Source organism: Lepisma saccharinum, chromosome 2 (assembly GCF_977018435.1).
Source record: "Lepisma saccharinum chromosome 2, izLepSacc3.1, whole genome shotgun sequence".
NCBI classification, from domain to species: Eukaryota; Metazoa; Arthropoda; class Insecta; order Zygentoma; family Lepismatidae; genus Lepisma; species Lepisma saccharinum.
The window spans coordinates 170,561,536-170,585,286 of NC_139230.1; the positions used below are offsets into that span (position 1 = coordinate 170,561,536).

The 23,751-nt window shown below is 38.1% G+C and overlaps 1 protein-coding gene across 1 annotated transcript in view; it reads right to left on the reverse strand.

Moving 5' to 3' along the window:
• Window positions 1-9,454: 9,454 nt before the first annotated feature.
• The window catches only part of LOC145984189 (alkaline phosphatase 4-like), an 83,081-nt gene continuing 68,784 nt past the window's right edge, over window positions 9,455-23,751 (reverse strand). The window contains exons 8-10 of the mRNA XM_083117705.1: window positions 22,796-22,994; window positions 21,869-22,087; window positions 9,455-9,969 (exon numbers count right to left, since the gene is read on the reverse strand). Of these exons, the coding sequence (XP_082973831.1) occupies window positions 9,770-9,969; window positions 21,869-22,087; window positions 22,796-22,994 (618 nt within the window). The 3' untranslated portion in view covers window positions 9,455-9,769. The remainder of the gene's footprint in view (window positions 9,970-21,868; window positions 22,088-22,795; window positions 22,995-23,751) is intronic.

Consider the following 23,751-nt stretch of genomic DNA (forward strand, 5'->3'; position numbering starts at 1 on the left):
CTGCCCCACTTAACTTTGTTCACTTCATGCTGCCTGTTGCATAAAAAAAAAACTCTGGCGTCCATACCCTGGGCCAATCGTTCATATTTCCATTTTCAGTGTATCACTGGAGAGTGTGATACATGAACGCTTTGAGATTTGAAGCTTCTGGGGAAGTTTGAAAATCTCACCTGCTGCTTTCCCTACCTTACGTAGTGCAATGACAGCCACTCGATTTTCATACTCGCCCCATTCCATCCTGCCCTGTATCACAATCACCTTATCCCATCCGCAGCTCACCACACAATGACTCTGGTCTTAACAGCCCCCTGTGGGCAGGTGCTGCCTTTGCCCTGAGGGTGTCCAGCCAGCCTCCAAAGCTGCGACAGTATTTATGATATGACTAGGTATATTTTCTGTACCCCAGCTACCAGCATGACTATTGAAAAGAATATAGAAGGCCCAGATGAAAGACTTGGTAGATATGATATTAGTAAGCATGTGGGGAAGTTCTAGGGGATATATTATAGGATGGGATCATTATCAGTCAAGAAATTTCCTGCAGGTATGGCAGTCAGGATTTTGGAAAGGTGCATGTGGGGGTACGCATGTAGTTCAGGCTTGTCAGTGCTATATTCCCCACCCTACCCTTTTTATTTGTAAATCCAATGTTAATTTTTTTATAGTATGAGAGGTCATTGTAGTTGATATAGTACCATGATTTTAGGGATGTACTAGATGTTCAGAAAGTTAATTGTTTGGTGGCTGTGGCCAAATCTAGAACTAACGATGATATGAGAAATTATTTGCAACATGTAACAATGCCAATTCGCATTTACAATACATGATATATGTCACATTAAAGTAGATGGGAGAGAATAAGTTACCACAGAAGCATAGTTTCAAGTTGCAGACCTCAAGTCTATCCCAGCTTGTAAAAATTAACTAGTGAGAAACAGTAGGTATGTTAACAAAGTTTGCAAGATTGCTGACGACTCTGAAGACAATATTTCAACTTGGTGTGATCGAGTGATAAAATGAGAAAGTGGTAAAGAGCCGACCTAGTTGTCTGGAGATCACAGGTTCAAATCTCTTGTAGAACAGACTATTATTTAGGATTATTACTTTTGGACATTTATAAGAATGAGAATATGAAAACTCTTCTTCTGTTAAATCTAATTACTGGTTGACACCACTTGGGATGTGTTTTTCCATGTAGCTTCTCGTGAACTAAATTACTTCCTACATGAAACAATAGGGTGGACAGAGATATTGGTGAAAATTTTAACCCTTTTTGGCCCAACTGCGAGGTAAAACATGAGTTGATTTTTTTAAAAAAATTAGAAACAACCATGACAACCCATATACCTCTTTTACAAATAACTGGGCACGCTGCTGCAAATCAACCAAGGATGACTTCAAACTGCTGAGAGAATCTTCACGTTGACTGAATTGTGGTCTCGGGCAGAGGTTACGAAGCTTGCCAATCTTATAACTGCACATGCTCAGCTCACAGTCTTCTGTAGGTAACACTGTTGAATCCTGCATGACATGGGCTACCATGTCTGTAACCAAATTCTAAATTCCCTCGTTTTCAATATTTAGAGTTAACAAGGAAACATTGTTTCGTAGTTTCGAAAAACACCAATTTAATTGTAATATTCTGTTTGAAATACTTTCTATGAATAGCAGATAAAATATTTCAATATGGTTTCAACATATGGGTAGGAGCATGTAAGCAATAGATCAAGAAGGACGGTGTGATCCAGTCACTATGATACTCACTTGCCACATGAAGAGTCCCCGGTTTGATTCTCCCCCACAGCTTTTTTTAAATGATAGAATGCCAACTAATGTAAGTCTGCAAATATATTCTTTCGTATTTCTAAAAATTAAAAATTCAAAAATATTTATTACTTACGTAAAATGAGTATTTTATACACCGACAACGTATTTGGGAACCACTGTTCTCTTCTTCAGGTCCTATATTTCAGCTATCCGAAAATTGCCATAGCCTCGTTGTCGGTGTACAAAATAGATACTCATTTTACGTATGTAATAAATATTTGTGTATTTGTAATTTTTAGAAATACGAAAGAATATATATAAAAGTGAGTAAGTCACACAAACCTGAAGTATGAAATAAATTGCAAATAGTTTTGAAACTGCTCAATACAAAACTACTTTAATAAAATTGAAACCATAAAATAAAACACAAATAAAATAAATGTAATAATAAAAACAATAAACAGCATATTATTTAAAACTATTGTTTGCTTGGAATTTATGGAACTATATTATTTGCTTAGGGCATCATTGGTTTACTGATGTAGCTATGCTATTAAATATTGCATCTGAATCCATACACAGATGCAAATGTCAATGCTGGAATTGTTAGTAACCCAGTGTCAAGCGGTCATTTCATAATATGATGTTTCTTGCAGTTTACCATATCACTGCACCAGAGGCGTGGCGTGGGATTTTTAAAAGTGTTACCGGTTATCAGTAGGGCATTAAAGGGAGGAGCCATAAGTCTTGGGCATCTCCCCACCTCATGCCCCCCCCCCCTACCATGTCTTCCAAGTAGCTCATATAATATTATTCTGGTAAGACTGCAATTCGATACTAGATTTTGGTAAAGTTATTAATCAGGAAAAAAAATGTTGGCTTAAGCACTGAAGTGAAATCTCAAACATTGGTTGTTGACATAATAAACATTAGCCTAATAAAGAAATACGTAATTTGATACTTACAGAAATATCTTCTATCGCACAATTACACACACTGTTCAGATAGGACGAACCCGCCACCTCGGAACTCTGAGCAAGCTCCATTCCGCTTGTTAATTACTTGATAATGCCCGAAAACAACACAAAGATGAAAACACCACTCACAAAACTCGCACTGCACAGTCCCTCCTGCCAACCGTTGTTTACTTCTGTAACACTTGAAGCACACCCCATCTTCCTTGCCCCCTCCCTTCTCAGCATCGGCGCTTCCCCAATAGCCAATATTTCCTTCGGAACCTTACACTGCAAGAAGTCCAGTTGTACTACTGTTGCCATTTTGGTTCTTTTGAAACCAGATTTGCCCAAATTCCGAAATTTTTCGTTTCAAATAAGACGTATGTAGAGTAGATGTAGTCTTCATCTGTTTCCTAACTACTCCCACTCCCAAGTTTCGCTATATCCACTACTATTTCATATATTTTACGTCCCTTGCTACCTTTCAGGCTTTCACTTTATAGGATAATCGTGACGATGAGTATGCATGGTGAATTATTGAAATAAAATTATTATTTCTTTGTGTATGTAATTATTAATTTTTATAATTATGTAAGTAAAATAATAACAACAAACATTGAAATAACCATTTCTTGCTGAGGATTCGAACCTGCGACACCTGACACTTCAGAGCGTGCTAAGATAACAATCGGGAGATTATGCTTGTAAGTAATGTTTTCACTCAAGAACAGTTCTGCTATCTCAAAAACATTGCTTCAATCCGAAATTATCGCATTATTGCGACAACGTATGTCAATCTCAATCGGCCCTTTAAACAGTTATCACAAATTCCTGTAACCGAAATAATAATATATGTGTGAAATATAGAATTTTAGGTTGACATTTTTAGAAGAACAGCGGCGGACCCCTTGACCATCCACATCCCTCTCCTCTCCTTCTCGCCCATGATGTCGAAAAAGGACAAAGTGGACTTTCGTAATCACTGATATTTAGTGTAAATACAAAATATCACTTGGTAGTTTGCTTTTCCCCAGTGTGATTAGACATTTTTTTAAATTTTGATTTGGTGTTTTAAGTCCACTTCATGCACAGTAAGGCTAATCGGGACTGGACCTACAGTTTAAAGTGGGATCCGAAACACTTGTGCCTCCACCGGGACCCCTTGATTACAAGGCAACAACGCTACCACTGCGCCATCGTTCCCCAGTGTGAGTGGATACCTTCAGAGTAAGATAGACCTGATTAGGCGACTTAGCTCTCTTCTGTCAATTGAATATGGCAACACTGATCTGTATCCGGTAAGGATCACCGGAAACTGTGGCGGAACAGGCATGGCAATAACCCGCCTCCTCCTCCTGCCGTAACAGTATTTGCCGTGACACAAAGTCTTCCTTGCGTGGGCTCAGGAGGGCCCTTTCCTCATGTTGCCTCATGAGGGTACCGGAACAGTCCTGCTCTTCGCTTTTGCCGGCGTCAGAGAAAAGTCAGTCTGCAATATTTACTTTACGACAATATTACCAGTTTATGTATGTAATAATATTTTAAGACAGGTTCTTCAATTCTTTATATTTTGCTGTTACCTGTGGTAACAGCGGTTACATGCACGCCACGCCTCTGCACTGCACTTATCAGTCCCTTATTACATACAAACATTCCTTAAAAACTAGGAGGACATCACCTACCCACTCCTCTTTATACAGCCATATCCCATGCCTACAAAATTACTTGTCTTCCCACTGTGCAGAGCATAGGCGCCGACTCCATGGGGCTTGGGGGGGCTCGAGTCCCCCCAATGTTAATGATGTGGGGGCAGAGCCCCCAAATAATTTTGCTTAAGAGGATCTAATGTATTATTTTGCTTCTCTTGTAGTTCACTCTGAATTGTGCCACATGAACTTAAATTTAAATACACATTTGAAATGTTCTACACAGGGGTTTCCAACTGGCGGCCCGCGGGCTGCATGCGGCCCGCGATGCCTTTTTTTGCGGCCCGCGAAGCCAGTTTGCAAAGTACATTAATTTTATGTATTTCTATTAAAATACGTTCTATTTTTACTGAAGAACAGTTTCAGAGTACGGACTTTCTTAAACAACTGGCATTTATAACAGATATCACAGGTCATCTGAACGAACTGAACTTGAAACTGCAGGAAAGAAACCAGCTGGTGTCAGATTTAATGGGAAACACAGATGGGTTTCGTAATAAACTGAAGATTTTCAACGTTACTTTGGAGAGGAATAACCTGGTCCATTTTCCAAGCTGTCGGCGGCTAGCAGGTGATGAAGAAACACTGGACATTTTTTAATTCAGTGCAAATATTAAAGAAATAATGGATGAGTTTGACTCCAGATTAAAGATTTTGAAGAACTTAAAGCAGCATCCAGCTATTTAGCAATCCTCTTGGCGTTAACATCGAAGAACAAGAAGCTTCTCTCCAACTTGAATTGTGTGATTTGCAAGGCGATATGTTCCTTCAAACTGGCCAAGAAAAGGGGCCAGAGTTTTTCAAATACCTTTCAAACGAACGCTTTCCAAACCTTCGTAGTTTTGGACAAAGAATGACATGTATGTTCGGCAGCACATACACGTGTGAAAGGGTTTTCTTTAATGAAGTTCATCAAGAACCGCTACAGAAATCGATTGGTAGATTCTTCACTGCTTCACCTTCTGAGACTTTCAAATACAGACATTGAAGTGGACATTCCAACTTTAATAAAAGAAGCAGATTTTCACATTGAACACTTACTATGAAGGATTCTTATTTGTATGGTGTGTTTTTCATTTCTTTCAATTCATCCATAAGTATTGGGTTTTTGTGAAATAAATTGTAATTATACAATTTTGATTTGTGATTCCATTGTTTTTAATGCCTCATTTTAGAAATTTAGGTCATGAGAAGTAAGTACTACATTCCCAGTTCAGTACTTACAATTTTTGTAATTTTTAATCCCCCGATCCCCCCCCACCCCCCCAAAAAAATGCTGCCCGCCAATCAACTGCTGGATATAATTTTGGCCCTCGGAAATTTTGAAGTTGGAAACCACTGTTCTAGACCATCAAATTTAGGGGCTGAGACCGCTAAACCATTAACTTTGGGGGAGGGGGGGATTATGAACGGAGACAGAAAAACACATGACTTATTACTATATACTAAGTATATAATTATGAGTATTGTTAACATTTTTACTAAAAAGAGTTTCAAAATAACGAGGTGATATGACAATTATACCAGTATGTTGTTTAGTGAATTTTCAACAATTTGAGGTCGAAAACACGACTTTCAGGCAATATTGATATGTACGATATTTAGTTATCCTCGAAATCTCTTCCTCTAGTCCAAAGAATAAGGGGAAAATAATTCTAAAATCTTTTAGTTTATTCAACACTGGCTTGCAGTAAAGTACGCAAGGAAAACTTATGAAAAGTATGTATTGCGAAAGTGGGAACGGCTATGATCAAAGGCATTATTGCTAAAGCATGGCGTGCTGTGTTTATTTATTATTGCAAAATTAAATTTAAAAAGCAAAATATTTTTGTTTCAAGAACAAGAAAGTAAAACTATTTGCCTGCAATTTGTGTTAGCATTTATGTAAATAATTAAATAAAACTTAAATATTGTAAATATTCGCTATTTTTATGGGTACGTCAACACTAAGGTTCTTTGCACCCGTCACATGTCCTTTCTTTACAAGTCTGTTGCGGACATTAAAACACACCCATGCCCTCACCGGGACTCGAACCCGAGACCTCCGGATCAAAGCGAGTTGAGCCGACCACCCAACATGCTCGGCTACTGAGGCAGGCATAAAACTGTTATGTTGACCTCTTAATGTAAATACATAGCCTATTTTTAAATAAAAATGTTAATTGTTATCTAAACAACAAATGGGCACACACGTTTTTCATGTTACATTTCATTTGCATGAGGAATATAATAGTTGTTTAAGAACTGCTATACGAAGACGTAATTTTTATTTTTAAAAAAGGGAGGGAGTGAGTCATTCATTCATTTATTTCAGTGATCAGAGCTACCCCAATAATTTTGACAAGTCGGCGCCCCTGGTGCAGAGGTTTCGTTAGTGGAACCACATGATTAAACTAAGGGGTGATGTCATATATTGTGGAGAGACTGTTGAGACAGAGAAGAACTAACTTCCTGTGAGACTTGTATCTGACAAAATAGGCTTTTCCTTGCATGATCCCCACTTCCCTACTCTTCCCTTTAATACTGAAATTTGCATGTTTGGTCGAAGAACAGATAGTGTTATATTTTTTTTTCTACGGAAGCTTAGTGGGCAAATAAAATGATCTGTGGCTTTGACATTGTAGTCAAGTTCGTTTGATAACTTCCTAACATACCAATGGTCCTGGGTTCGCTTATCATCAAAGGCAGACCTCTTATTTTTTTTTTACTGTACAGTGCCAACTAGTGTATACCTAGGATGAAATTAATTACACATGTAATGGCATTAATTTTTAATAAAAATTTAATTGCTTTGAGAGTAAATACTTGATATTAAACCTCTTATAAAATGTGGAAAGGCATGTGAACAAGACCTACAGTTCTTGCTTTTTATCACACAAGATCAAGAAAACAGTGGAATGTTAATATAGAAAACTTAACAACCATGTCAAAAATTCGAGTTATTGAAAACAATATTCAGTCATGAATAGAATTAACAGTGTATAGATTTTGATTTTTTAAATTAAAAATATAGTAGCTGAGAACATATTAGGTTATATATGTCAACTGAATTAGTACAGATCTTAGCATTATAATTGTGTTTTAAAATCTGTAGCTATACATAAGAATATCGAATATTATGTTCTGAAGACTGCATTTAGCACATAGTTTTTTTGGCCAATCAGTATTGTCTCGATACATATTTGTAGTATCCATATGCTGTGTAAAAGTATAAGCATCTGACTCATCCATATTCTAGGATTTCAGAACAATATCTCTTTTCATATAAACTAAACATATTTGTAGGTGACAATGCAAACTTGTGTCAACAAACTTGAAATCATCTTTACTTTAAAATATAGAGGCATGTAATTTGTAGTCCCAGTGAAAGTAGGCATGATCTGACAGCTCTATGTTTGGTCCACTTTGTTAAGAGGGTAAAATCTAAGGTGTTTCGAAATTAGCAGGTGAAATCTTGGATTAAAAATGCATGTGGTATGCACTTCCCATATCCCATGTATTGAAGAATCCACGGTTACACAAAAAAAAATTAAAAGTTTCACTGTTTAAATGCAGATTCGAGCACACTCACTTCCCTAACCACTTGAACATGCATCATTCAGAATGTGAAGCCATAACACTAACCATTCACCTACAGCTTCTACTTTTAGGTGATTATTTACTTATATCTTAGTTTTTAATTGTTTCAACACTGGCTATGCGTATTTCTTTCAAATGTAGTTTTTCCAGATCGCTACAATTTACCACCTTCTGTCACCCATGGTAGGCTCCCTACGGCCTATCCATCGTTGAGGAAGCTAGCTCATTGTTAAGAAATGAATGAACATCCAGGTGGCAGTGGTGGTGCTCCATCCTGTTGGAATATGAAAGGGAGCCTACCAATTTGGCTTCACACCATTGGCCACCGAGGTCGCCAGATCTCACTGTCTGTGATTTTTCTTGTGGCAGATTCATGAAAGACCCCGTATATGTCTCCCCCCTCCCTTTAAGAAGAGTGGATGAGCTGTGAAACCACATAACAACAGCAGTGACTGCAATAACGCCAGACATGCCCCCTCAAGTATGGGATGAATTTCACTATTGTGTGGTTGTATGCTGTGCATCCAGAGGTAGACATATAGAGCAATTGTAAACATTATGTAAATAAAACTTTATATTCCAACATGTATTTTACAATTTACAGCAAGGTTCTATGTTCATTGGTTTCCTAAATATAGCCTTTTGAAATCGGATGATTCTTTTTGATACACCCTGTATTATTGGGACGTAACTCCCAGAAAAGAGAATATATTGCTTCCAAACAATTTGAAGTGGGAATCTTGTGTTTAGTCACATATTTGAATTTTTGCTTGCAATGCCACCATCAACCGAGCATTTACTATCTGGACAAGTAATACATGCAATGAAAATACTAGGGCTGAGCCAATACGAATGCTGATTTATTGGTATTGGAAAATATATATAAAATGTCAGTTGGATTTTATTCACTGATACTGATACATTTACATACTTTTCCAGCATTTTGGTCTTTTTTAAAGGTAATTCTGGGAACCCAGGATGAAACGTCTCAGATAAAATTATTTTCCATCTACAAAAGTGGTTATGCAAACCTTTAAGAAGAACTGGACATGATGCAACAAAAACAGAAATTTGTTTGCTTGAAAGCTGATAAATTTAGAATGCGAAACTAGAATGGACATCTTCAATTTTTTTTTTTTTTTTTTTTTTTTTTACTATCCCTCCACTTCATAAGAACACCAAGTCAGTCCCTGACTGTAGCAGTTTCACAAAGTCACCAAGGGCCAAAGTAAAATAAGGATATGCAAAAGGATACATTCAATTAGTATGTAAATTTATCTTATTTCTTATTTCACATTTAAACATATCCATGAACATTTTTTCACATATTTTTTCACTACAAACTAAAATCACAGTAATATTAAGAATTAGCATACAAAAATAAGTAACCACATGTGTTTGACTACTTTAAAATTTGGACACATGTTAAAAACAGGTACATAAAACTTTGTATTTGAAATATATTTAATAATACTGCCATTTACATCAAAGATGCAATTACATCAGCCGCAACTGTATGGAACACTTAATAAAAAAAAACAACTTAAAATATCCATTTAGTTATAAAATACACACGATGTGTAAATATTACTTGTTGAAAATCAATAACAATGCCTTTCTGGAATAGTATAAAAATACAATTTAGTACTTTTTACATTCACAGTATTCCTCCTCATAGTTTGCAATTGTGGTGTTAAAAGAACAAGCACACTAATTAAAAGTAGTGGCTATAGCATAAAATTTCAATTATTTTTTTTCTGTTCATTCATGTCTTATGTAGTAATGACCTAACCATAATAGTAGTAAAAGCACTGGTGAGAATTCTGTTATGGTTCCTGCTGAGCTGCCAGTGGAAGTGTCTTGGCACATATTAATTGACGATCCAATACATGATGCATAAGCAACAACATAAGCTATGTGATTCTGTTCATAAACACCACTGAACAAATGAGAGTATGGACCTGAAATGAACAAATGAGAAATTAAAAAAACATTAAAAATAGAGAATTTTATTGTGCATTTTTCTATGCACTGTTGCATTGTAATTTCATGCGAGAGTTTGAGCACATACATTTGTTTTAGTTTACATGACATTGAATTTGATGCTGCCTGCCCAAGGAGTGGCACTACTCCTCCTTTCACCACATGCAGTCATGACAGTGCATTGCGCAGGAGATAATTTTACCACTAAGGCAGCTAAAATAACATTCGGTGACTTGATTCATTCTAGCAACAGATTATTTCCAAGAAAATTTATATTTATACTAGGGTTATACTGCGCGACATTTTCTTGGAGTCTCATTATTCTGAAAATGTTGCAAAATTCAAAGTTTCTTTTTATTTTGCACCAATTTTGCATGAAAAACTGTATTTTGCGATTACATCCCTGCTGGAAATTTCTACTGTTTTCAGTAGACAGAATCTACTGTTATCAACTGTACTCTACTGTGTGTCTTGGATATCTACTGAAACTCCATGGTTTCCTACTGTACAAGTTCAGTAGGCATACTGTACATGTACAGTAGAAGAAATACAAGTGAAATATTCTCTTCAGTATTACATGTAATGTTTATACAGTGTATGCAACTCTACATGTTGGCTGTAAATATAACTTTTCATTCCTCCAGATTTAAAATTTGTTTCTATATCTATTTGAAAATCTAAACACAGTAGATGTTTCAAAACACCTATAGATCTACTGAAAACAGTACAGTAGAGAAATTACAAGTGAAAATAACTTCTTCAGTATTATATTTAATATGTATGTAGTGTTTTTAGCTTAAAATGGTGGCTATAAGTATTACATTTCATTCATCCTTATTAACAATTTTTATTTATATCGGTTTGAAAATCTAAACACAGTAGATGTTTCAAAACACCTATAGATCACTGAAAACAGTAGACAAAATTTTCAGCAGGAATAACATCTAATTTAATATTCTGATGTAATTCTTGAACATTCTAAAGCAATTTCTTGGTTAATTGATGCATATAATTGGAGAAGAATATTTACATACCAACGTTGATCAATATTTTGAACAAATTTTAATTATTGTAATTTTCAAGTATCAGTATTGGTGGGAATCAGTAAGATCATCGATATCTGTTCAAAGTGGTATCAGCTCAGCCTTAATTTATACCATACTACAGTATGTTTGATGTGAAATACACAGCAAGTAATATTCAATGCACAATATCTACATCATCTCTGCTCTGCAGGTAATGTGGTGAAATTATTCAACGTAAAGTCAGATTCAGTTGCTCTGATGCTCTGTGGTAGAAACTGTGAATGTGATATGCCTCAGATTCAGGTTCAAGCACTCATCAAACCACATTTTCCACTCTGGGTTATTGAAAAGAGTTCCTTTAAAGTATGGAAATGGCTCATCACAGTTCATAACCAACACTTGAATCAAAGCAAGATCTTCAGCAAATTCTCTATGCTGTTGACTACAAATCATGATGCTGGTTTCAGGTTTATTAGCTCATCCACCAGTGTGTTGATTTACACATTCCAAAGTAGTTCCGATTTTGTTGTGAGTGTTTGCTGTTGAAATTTCCTCTATCTTTTTTTAGCGTTGTTTTTGGAAGGGACAATAATAATAATATTAATATTAATAATGTTAATAATAATAATATTAATAATAATAATATATCTTTATTGAGGGGGCAGGGTTCAGCGTACGCTGTTCTCCCACCTAACCCTTGTCAGAATACAGTCTACAGTTACAAACGGTATATATATATATATATATATATATATATATATATATATATATATATATATACAGGAATAGGGTTAGAAATGGTGCCAGAAGGGCGGATAAATACAAATAATGAAGGAGACAGTAAACACTTACCACACGAATAGAAATAATTCAATATTTCGCGATCTGAGTCGCATTTTCAAGACGGTAGATAAAAGATCGACGACACTTTGAGTAGAGGCACAGAATACTGAGCGTAGCGGTCAGTGTTGCCAGAAACAGTTGAAAGGAAACACGAAATACTTTAGCCAGTGTTTACTGTCAGGTGGGTGGGTAGTTTCGGGGAGGAGAGGAAAGAGTTACTGGTTGGCTAGGTTGAGTCCGGGGGGTATAGTGGCGTGCATGCCTGCTATATAGGCCCTTTCCCATCGCCTGCGGAAAGATGTGTCAGAGCGGGGGGGTAAAAGGTGGATGATGGCAACACGGAAGCAGTTATTGAAGGTGGTGTTATGGCTGTTGGTGTGGATGGCAACTGTGAAATCGGAGTTTTGGGTGGAGGAACGGTGATTATTTATCCTTAGATTCAAGGGGGTGGAGGTTTCGCCTAGGTAGAAGTTGCCGCAGATTTGACAGATGAGGGTGTAAATTAGGTTAGATGAGTGGCAGGTGCCCTTAGGGTGAAGGGTGAACTTACCTGCCTCTGTAGGAATCAGGAGGGTGGGGGAGGTGATGAGTATGGGGCAGGTCTTGCATCTGGGTTTATTGCACCTGTGGGCTGGGGGAAGGGGTGCGGAAGGGGTGGGGGTGTTTCGGACCAAGATGTTTTGGAGGTTGGGGGGGCGACGGAAGACGACCCTGGGTTTTTCCCGAAAGATGTCTCTGGTCTCGGGATCGCTGTGCAGGATGGGGAGGAGGGAGTGGAGGGTATGTCTGATTTTCGTAATGTGAGGGTGGTATTGGGTGATCAGAGTTGGAGGGTTGGTTTTGGGTTGTTTGGTGCGGTTGTGGGAGTTAGCTCTAGTGATTTGTTTGTTGATGAGGGTGGAGGGGTAGCCACGGTTGGTTAGGGCTTGGTGCAGGCGTAGGTTGTAGTTTTGGCGGGATGAGGGGGATGAGTTGAGGCGCTGGCCTCTGAGGGCTAGGGAAAATGGGATGGCTTTTTTGGTGTGGTAGGGGTGTGAGCTGGAGTAGTGGAGATACTGGAGGTGGTTGGTTGGTTTGATATGTATGGATGTTTCCAAGTGGTCTCCCACAATGTGGATGTCCACATCGAGGAAGGTCACTTGGTCTTTGGAGTGGAACCAGGTGAATTTGAGGGTGCTGAACTCATTGAGTCTGTTTAGGAATGTTGTGAGGGAGGGTTCGCCATGTGTCCAGAGGAGAAAAATGTCATCAATGAATCTTAGCCAGAGGAGTGGTTTCAGTTGCTGGGAGTCAAGGAATTCCTGTTCCAGCCTGCCCATGAACAGGTTGGCATAAGAGGGGGCCATGCGGGTACCCATAGCTGTGCCACGTATCTGCAGGTAATGTTGGTCACCGAAGCAGAAGTTGTTGCAGGTAAGTACAAGGTTGGCTAGTTGAATCAGGAAGTGAGTGCTGGGATTGTGGGGTTTGGGTCGGCTGTTAAGGAATGATTCCGTGGCACGGAGGCCATGGGCATGGGGAATATTGGTGTAAAGGGATGTGACATCAACTGTTGTGAGGATGGTGTTGGGTGGTAGGGATGGTAAGTTTTGGATGATGTTGAGGAGGTGGTTGGTGTCACGGAGGTAGGAGGGCAGGGCTTGGACGAGGGGTTGGAGGTGAGAGTCTAGGAAGGCTGAAATGCGTTCAGTGGGTGAATTGTAGCTGGACACAATGGGTCTCCCGGGGTTGTTAGGTTTGTGAATTTTCGGGAGGAGGTAGAAAGTGGGGGTGCGGGGGTTGTCAGGTATGAGTGAGGAGATGGTGGAATTGGATAGGCCTTCAGGGGGTCCTCGGGAGAGGACAAAATCCCGAATTTTGTCTAGGTGTGTGGTAGATGAATCAACCGTGGTGGGCTTGTAGGTCGATGAATCAGAGAGTTGACGGGAGGCTTCCGCCACGTAGTCAGAGGAGTTCATGACTACTGTGGTGGACCCTTTATCAGCGGGGAGGATTTTGATGTCTGGGTTGTTGCGGAGGGACCGGAGGGCTTGGTGCTGGGCTGGGGTTAGATTGTGGTGGGAAGAGGGGTTTTGGAGGTATGTACTGTCGGAAACATTGTTGACAACAGAGGTGATGTATCTTTCGAGGGGGTGGTTGTTGGGGAGGGAGGGGGGATCATGGGGGGAAGGGGGGCAGAATTGGAGGAGACTGGGATGTATGTCAGAAGGATTAGCTTTGGAGGGGGGATTCTTGGCCCAAAAGTATGTCCACCTAAGTCTGCGGGCGAAAGTTTGTATGTCAAATAATAGCCGGAAATTGTTAGGGGTGGAGGCTGGGGAGAAGGTAAGACCTTTGGAAAGTACGTCAATTTCGGTGGTGGTGAGGTTGTGGTTGGAAAGGTTCAAGATGGAGGTGCAGTCAGTGGGTGGTTGGGGGTGAGGAATGTCAGTATGCTGGGGGGATCTTTTGTCCGAGGACTGGTGCTCTGCTGTGGTGTGGTGGGAGGGAGGGGCAGGGTTAGAGATGGTAGGTTGGGGTGGAGTGGGTAGCGGCAAGGGTGGGTCTGGAAGTAAGTGTTCAGTGGGTGAATTGTAGCTGGACACAATGGGTCTCCCGGGGTTGTTAGGTTTGTGAATTTTCGGGAGGAGGTAGAAAGTGGGGGTGCGGGGGTTGTCAGGTATGAGTGAGGAGATGGTGGAATTGGATGGTTCAGTGGGTGAATTGTAGCTGGACACAATGGGTCTCCCGGGGTTGTTAGGTTTGTGAATTTTCGGGAGGAGGTAGAAAGTGGGGGTGCGGGGGTTGTCAGGTATGAGTGAGGAGATGTGCCTCTACTCAAAGTGTCGTCGATCTTTTATCTACCGTCTTGAAAATGCGACTCAGATCGCGAAATATTGAATTATTTCTATTCGTGTGGTAAGTGTTTACTGTCTCCTTCATTATTTGTATATATATATATATATATATATATATATATATATATATATATATATATATATATATATATATATATATATATATATATATATATATATATCCAATAAGAAAAAAGAAAAGAAAACAAAAATAATAATAATAATAATAGTAAATAAGTAAGAAAGATGAAAAAATGCATGAGCAATTTGAAATCAAATAAGAACTGTAAAGAGATACAATTCATGAGTATATGTATACACATAAAAATACATAAAACTAAATTCTAAATACAATTCTATATAGGCACACACACATGTACACATAAATGCATATTTGTTAATGTTTGATGGTGCAAGAATAGAAATATTTGACATTGAAGTAATATCAAATTTTTAATCAAAGTGACCACAATAAGAGCTCAATGAGCTTCAGTTTAACTTTTTCTGTTAGATAATTTTGAGACCTATATACATTTCTGAGAATGTAGAATGATTTTCTACACAGTCCATTGATGTGTTCTGTCCAAGTAAGAGAACTATCAGTCATGAAACCCAGGTTTTTAGATGTTGTTTTATGCGGTATGCACGTCCCACGTATCTTCAAGACTATGCCGTTCGTAATTGTTTGTCTGTTCGCCAGTAACATGTATGTGGATTTTTTGGGATTTAATATCAGTGCATTGGAGTCACACCAGGTGGAAATTCTTTTTAATTCATCGTTGAGGACCATAACATCACGTCTAACTGTAATTGGCGTGGTGGTAGGTATATCTGTGTGTCATCAGCATAGAAATGATATGTACATGTTTGTATTGCTCTCGATAAGTCTGCTGTGTATAAGTAAACAGTAGTGGCCCCAATATTGATGCCTGAGGCACCCCAGTTTTTATTGGCACAGATTTTGAAAATGATAGTGGAGTGCCAGGCATTTGTACTTTCTGGTGTCTGTCTGTAAGATACGAGTTGAACCACTTGATTGCTAATGAGCTGAAGTTATAATATCCGAGTTTAGCTAAAAGTAGATCATGCCGTACACTATCGAAGGCTTTGCTGAGGTCTAAGAGGACTAGTATGACTGCACTCCGTTCAACCATGAAATGAAGGAAGTCATCTACTACTTTGTGAGTGCAGTGGCTGTACTATGTTTACTGCGAAAACCTGACTGTAATTTTGGTAAAATATTGTTCGCATCAACAAATTTGGTGAGTTGCTGACATACTACTTTTTCAATAATTTTGGAGAAGCTTATTGGTCCGAGGTCATCAAGACTTTGAATATTCTTCTTCTTTGCTAGTGGGATTACATGAGCTTCCTTCTATATGGAGGGAAATTCTCCAGTGCAAATAGAGAAATTGATGATTTGTGTTAGTTAAAATGTTAAAGTTATCGCTTCCCTTTGTACTGCCTGCACTGTGATTTTATTAGCTCCAGCTGCATTTGAGTGTATACTATGTATTGCCTTATATATGTCAAGTTTTGTTATTGTTTTAATTGTGAAACATAAATCTGTGGTATTCTCATTCTTGTTTGTCTTTAAGTAATTGTACTGTTCTTGGATAAGTGTTTCAGAAAGGTTTGTAGTTTTATCAACAATACCTAAATCTTTTAATTTTTGCCAGGTACCACATGTGTTCATATTTCTGCTGTTTATATGGGATGTGAAATATGCTTTCTTTTCCTGCCTTGTAATTGATGTTGTGAAGTTACGGAGATCCTTGTATTGTAGCCAATCGTGTGGGTTATTTGTTCGTTTAAATTTACGTAAGGCATTATCCCTGAGTTTCATTACTAGTTTTACATTATCTGTGATCCATGGAGTATATTTTTTACCTACCCTTGCCATTTTAGTAGGTGCATGAATTTCAAAAATGCTGATGATTTTTGAATTAATAGTTTATTTTGTCTTCAATATCATGGATAGGTTTCAGCAATTCCCAATCTACGGCTTTCATATCATTTTCGAATTTATCACTATCAAAATTAGAAAAGTCACGATATGTAACATATTTCATCTGCTTTATGGGCTTCTCACAAATCAACGATACATATGTGAGACAGTGGTCAGAGGTACCTATAGGGTTTTCAATATTCGACCCGTGAACAAGCTCAGTATTATCTATTGCTATGAAGTCTAAGAGTGTCCTACTATTTGCTGTGATTCGAGTGGGTTTGTCGATTATTTGAGTCAGGCCAAATGTGTTAAAAATTGCGTTTAAATACATAGTGTCCGATTCGTGTTTTAAGAAGTCACAGTTTGCGTCACCCAGCAGCAAGAGGGTGTCTACACAAGGGTATAGCTCAGAGAGTAGATTTTCTACAATGGAGAGTTTTGTGTATGCTATGTGTGGTGCTCTATATATAATACACACACCTATTCTTTTACTATTATTATTTACAATAATACTGATATATTTAACATCACTGCCATTGTCCAAGTCGTTATAATCTACAATGCGAAAGTTCAGTTCTGTTTTCATGTAAATAGCAAAGCCCCCTCCGGTTGTATACATCTGATTATTTTTCACGATCTGATACCCTGGTAGGTTGATAGATGCCATTGGCGTGTAGGCATCAGTCCAGGTTTCAGAGATTGCGACAATATCAAAATCATGCAGTAATGTAACACACTGTAGTTCATCAATTTTTGGTACAAGAGACCGCACATTACAATGAGCGATACTAAAATTGCCACTTGGCTGCTTTAGACACACTGGATTTGTAGTTTTACCTTTTAGATTGAAGAAGCATTTGCTTTCTTTAGTAGTTTCTCTTTCACTTTTGTTACGACTTACCATAAAAAATCTTCATTCCATTTTTGGGGCACACTCTTTACCCTTTCTGAGGATCTTAATGTATGAGGTGTATTATCTTTGAACTCTGAATTTTTTCTACATCACTACCACCATTAACACTATTGCATGCATTTGGCACTTTATGATATATTTCCATATAACTATCATCACCACTGCCTGCATCTGGCATTTCTTGAAACATTTCTGTATCACTATCACCACTGTTGCATGTAATGCATGTAATTAGCACTGTGTTGTATTCCACGTTCACTGTAGAGGGGGTTTGTTTCCAAGGGAGAGGGATGGTAGAACAGTCTGTATGATCTTCATTAACTATATCCATGATCCTTTGACAAATGTGATTTTTTCCTCTTCTGTTAAAATGCAAGCCGTGCTGCGTGTGGAGTGCCCTGTCCATCGAGTTTAGATCCAAAAGTTTGATATTTTTGAAGGCTTTACATACTTTCTCTAATTTAGGGTTTACTTTGGTAATTTCTGAATTTACACACGAGCTTTTCATTAAGTCATGGCGGTGGGGAATATTTGCAATGATTATGTTAGTGTGATTTAGCCTTCGTAAAGTATTTAACAGATTTGGGATGATGGCATCTGCGTTGTTTCTTGAGACATCATTTGTACCACTTATTATGACCACATTATCCTTTGTACCCAGCGTTTTTGCATCTTCAACTACTGTTTTTGTGACCTCTTCAGTCCTTGCACTAGGTTTCACAATAGCAATGCAGCGCATGTTTGGTGTAAGTCCATGTATTTGTGGAGCTAAATTGCGCCCATGACTGTCTGCGTATATGACAATGTTCCTTATGTTGTTAGTATCATTGCCTTTCACACGTTTTGATCCATTGTTACATACTTGCACTTTGTAGCTGCATGCCCTCTTTGTGACTGATTTCTTTATTGCTCCAGATTCTTTGTCGTTGTTGGAAGTTTTTTCTTCTGTAAAGTCTTGTAACACTGAAAACTGATTTTTGTGTACCGGTATTTCATGTGGGAAATTTTTTCCACAATAAGTTCCGCTCGGCAGACAGGGGTTTTTGCAATGCGACGAACGTGATTTAACTACATCACTCCATTTTTCTTGATAAGCACACACTGTTTCTTCACACACTTAATTTTCTTTGAGCAGTAAGAGATCGGCTTCTAGAATCCTTATAATTTCGTTTTTGCTGGCAAGTTCAGCTTGCAGATCTTCGCAGTTTGTACATGGCAACATTTTTGCTATTTACTTTTCTTGCTTCAGTTTGCTGGGCTCTTCAAATATTTTATTACTTATCGCTGCTCTTCATATACCGTATATTCTATAAGATGATGATACTTTTAACCTTATTACCACTAAAACTACAAAATAATTACGAGCTCTCTAGGTAGACATCCAATATTTTTTCTAGCTGGGAGATAATATGCCCCGGAACACCCCCTCACTTCGAGCACTGCATACAACTCGTTTTTAGGGTGAAATATCTCTGTTATTTGTGGTTTCCGCGCCCTTGCACAAATTTTATGTTACATTGAAATCAATCGATTAAAACACTTGATGCAATTCTCGAGGGGTACAGTCGGTCAAAGGCCCTGGACACATTTTTATTTGTTGTGACAACTAAAAATTATTTATTGAGTTTATATAACAATATACCAGCCTCTGAATCAAAACAATTAGGTCTTGCCAAAGATTTCCAAACTTAGCCTGCTAAATTAAAAGCTCATTAACAACGTTGTTAATCAACCGTGATTTGAAAAATATACACTTGTACCCTTTTTGCCTAATAGAAATGTGGTTGTTGGTCGACTTTTACAGAAAACGCTATCATTTCAGCCCAACACAAACAGTGGTCTTTGTCTTATGCTGGTGTTGGCATGTACTGCCTGCACATATACTAGATCTTTTAGAAGTATATAAGAGTATAGCTTGCCCCTACACTGTCTGCAGGAGTAGAGACAATGTTTACGTTCCATTGACAACTTTTATGCCAGGATTTTCCACTAGAACGAAGAGCTGTATTACTAGTTCTAATAACATAACCCATGGTGCAACACCCCTTGAGGGCCAGAGCCTACGTACCGACTATCGGCCTCACTCCCACCAGAAGGGAGAGATCACCCAACCAGTTATGGGGTGATGTGTGGTCAGTACGACAAACCCCCAGTTGTTGTTGTAGGTTTTCCATGACAGGGTTATGCTACTCATTTGTAGCTCCCCAAACCAGGGGTGCCAGGTTCGAATCCCAGCCTGGGGATGGGTGTTTCTTGCGAGTGTCCCTTCATCAATTTCATCATGTCATCATTCATCCTCATTTTAACGATTAGCCAAAAGTGGCAGAAATGTGAAGTAAAATAAACCAAATCAATAAAACAATTGTAACTCCCAAATTTCTTCATGGTGGTGGGTTGACACTGGTCCCATACACTGGCCAAAATCTCGGGAGAAAAGTTGTTATGCTTCCTCCTAAGGAGACTCAAACCAGCTCACATCCCATAGCTCGACACCTGTGGCCATGGTGTGGGCCATGATCTCTAATAGTGTTCATGAAAAATCTACATTCATCAGATCTTATATTACAGTAAATTTTTTGTGCAAATATGAATGACATGAAATATCTGCAGATACCAAAAGTACCAATATAAAATTGTATGGTTCTTGAAGAACTTACTAGTTCCTTTTCCTCATTAATTATTGTATGTAATACAGAAGGTTGTTTGGAATATATCCGAACTACTTTGTGATGCCACTGCCATCTGTGGGATTGAGATGGAGTGACTGTGCACCTGCTGTTATCAGTCATGTGTCGCAGCTTGCAGATGCCAGAGGGTCATGTGCGTAGCTGTCAAATAGTGCCAAAAGTGAAGTACATCATGGCTCTTTTCCATGCACATTTCTAGTGTGACCAAATAGTAAAACAGTGTTGAGAGAATGGTTTGACAGCCAGGAAAACCACTGTGAAAGACAGTGTCCCGGTGCACACAGCAGGGACCCTTTGGTAAACATTCGCCCACAAAACGCATCCATAAGAGGACACCAGTGAAAATTTCCCCTGTTATGCTCAGAGAGATTCAGAGAATGGCATGCCAGGAAAATCCACCAACCCAACGTGCCATGCCACTCCTATGGATTTATCTGCATTCGAACTCTTGAAATGACATCTGAAATATTCCGATCCATGCACCCTCCCTGGTCTTTGGAAAGCCTGCAGAAAGAAATGGGATAGGATTCCCATACTAGTTCTCCAACATAGTTTGCTACAATGGAAACTCCGATGTAATATGATAGTCCACAATGCTGGTGGTCTGATAGAACATGACCTGTGGTGACGGCATGTCATTTCATGAGGTCAGTACACCTTGAAATTAGTTTGAGTATATCCTGAACAACCTTATGTAAGTTTTGTTTTATAAATAAAAAATTAAATATTACAAACAAAGATTATACAGGGTGTTTCAAAATGATCTGAATTGTAAAAACACGTTCCATGAGCAATACAACAATCACCAATCGAATATCCCATGAAATACAATCAAAGCCATCCTTAAGTTGTCTTTTTTGGAATGATCCCAGTAGTTCTAAATTCTGCCGCTAGGTGCCAGGCTGGCCAGTTGTAAAATGGCTGCCAGTAGTAAGGAGAAAACATTTTGCAAGAGTAGGTTAGTCGTGAGCAACGTCAGTTTCGTTCATCATTTCATAAAGATCCACCAGCAAAGAACTCTTATTAGATCCACCACATTAGCGCAGCGGTGCAAATTATTGATGAGAATATTCTGAAACATGGTGAAACATGTCTGGATGGAGCTAGATTACCGTATTGACATGTGCAGAGTAACAAAGGGTGCTCACACTGAGCATTTGTGAGCTAACTTCACTATAACCATTGCCACTTAAACTTGGACATGGGTGTTCTTTGTGAGTCAGTTCATCATGTCATCACTCAGTTAGCCAAAAGCAGCAAAAAAAAGCGAAGAAAAATAAACCAAACCAAACCAAAACATGGGATCACTCGAGCGCAAGCGAAGGTGAAGTGAGAGGAGAAAACAAATTGCTATCCACTTAAGTTTATGGGTTTGGATCAGCTCTAATTAATTTGTTAAAATTGTAAGCAGCGACATTAAAATATAAGTACTTACATTAATTTTAAATCTGCGATTCACCTTGTAATCAAGGGGTCCCAGGTTTGACACCAGATGGAGGCACATAGTTGTTCGGATCCCACTTTAAACTGTAGGTCTAGTCCTGATTAGCCTTTATGTGCATAAAGTGGACCAAATCAAAACAAAGTATAACCTTTCAACAACCTTTTGTGTAACACTTACCTTGAGCATACACAGCAACATCCTCACCTCCATGAGTTTCATAAGACAAAGGAATAGGTGAAAAATGCCTGTAGTTTATGGTTTTTGTTACTTCACTCAAATTTTTCCAAGTGACATTTGGTGACTCATTATCCAACACACGATGTTGATAGTAGGAAGGACCATTAGCATATGTTAATGTCTCATATGGCATATTCTGATCACTCATTCCTCCAAACCCTGAAAACAATAGGCACAATCTGAAGCAAATTTGTACAATGTCTGAACATAACTTGAACCATCAGAAATAATAGAAGAAAGTAAACAACTTCGCAACTTTCACTCATTACTTTGTTATTAAATTGAAGATACATTTGTTTCACCTTCATTACATATTCACTGTAAAATATAGATATACTTTGATAACATCAGTGTTAAGAAATATTGGAATAGCATTGAATATATTTACATAATCAGCTTTTATTTTGATCAGGGCTGAGCCAATACCACTTTGAACCAATAACAATGCCTATACTCTCACCAATCCGCACAAAAACCAATACTTGAAAATTGTAATATTAAGATCCACTCAGCCTTAGTTTTGATATGTAATCTTATGAATTAGATTGCATTCTAAATAATAAATATATTCCACAAACACTATATTTTGAGAGATTCACTCTATTCTATTCACTTGAAATAATTTATACTGATCATAAAGATTCATTAAGAAATTGACAAAAGTTGGATCATAGAAAGGGAGAAAACTACAGTAGATGGCATTTAATTAGGCTATACCTATTTATAAAATCAATTACTTCCATGTTTTGATAGAAAATACCTTGGAAGGTGAGCCTACTTTTAAACAGTGAGTCTTCCAACAATTAAATATTCATTCCAAGAATTCTAACTTCATATTTTTTCTATAATGGTATACACTTCTTTTACCTAAAATGTCGTTGCCTCGACTTGGATATCCATTGACTGTTAATGTGTGGGAATGATCAGCTGTAACAATTATAAGTGTGTCCTGAGGATTAGTCATTTCAGCTGCAGCCCCTACTGCTGAATCAAATTCAACTGCTTCTTGAAGGGCTAACTCTGCCAGGTTTTCATGATGGGCATGATCAATTCGACCACCCTCTACCTGAAAAAAGCAGTTTTATATATTTATTCAAATTTTCAAAATAAATGTTCCACAAGCATGCAGAAATCACAGGGCATGCCTTGGGGAATAGAACAGCATTACATGGATTTATTCTATGTAACATCTATCATACAGTATGAATATACCCAGGTTTCTAATGTGTGCATGCATATGTGTGTGAATATCTACAATCATTATATTTTATTAATTTTAACATTGATTGCTGAAGCAAGTATCTGACAAAATTTGGTGTTTGAAGAGTTAAAATGTTATAACACCAAAACAGGAAATTACAGTAGGTATATAAACAATTATTTTCATATACAGGGTGCACGAGTAGAATTGGTGCGAGTTTATACAGGAAATTACAGATAATACAAGATTTTTCTTGATCCATGTTTTCCATTCCAGATTATCAGTTATCAGTAAGACTTCAATGAATGCAGAATGAGTGGCCTGAGGGGTGGAGAAGGAAGGTGATAGTCTACTCTATCTGCACCGGGATGACCAACGATGACATCATAAACAATTTGAAGTTGCCATTGAGAACAATTCAGAGAACTAGGATGCAGTTGGTGGATTCAGACTTTGATGTGGAGGCCGTGGCTGTCAGAAAGACACAAAATCGAGCTGAACAGAGGGTGAGAAGTAACATTTTCATTTTAAATGTGCAGCAACTCAATGACAACGACCCCTTCATCTCAATCCAAGAGATTTCTCGACGTCTGGGCCGTTCTGAGAGCACTGTGAGACTATG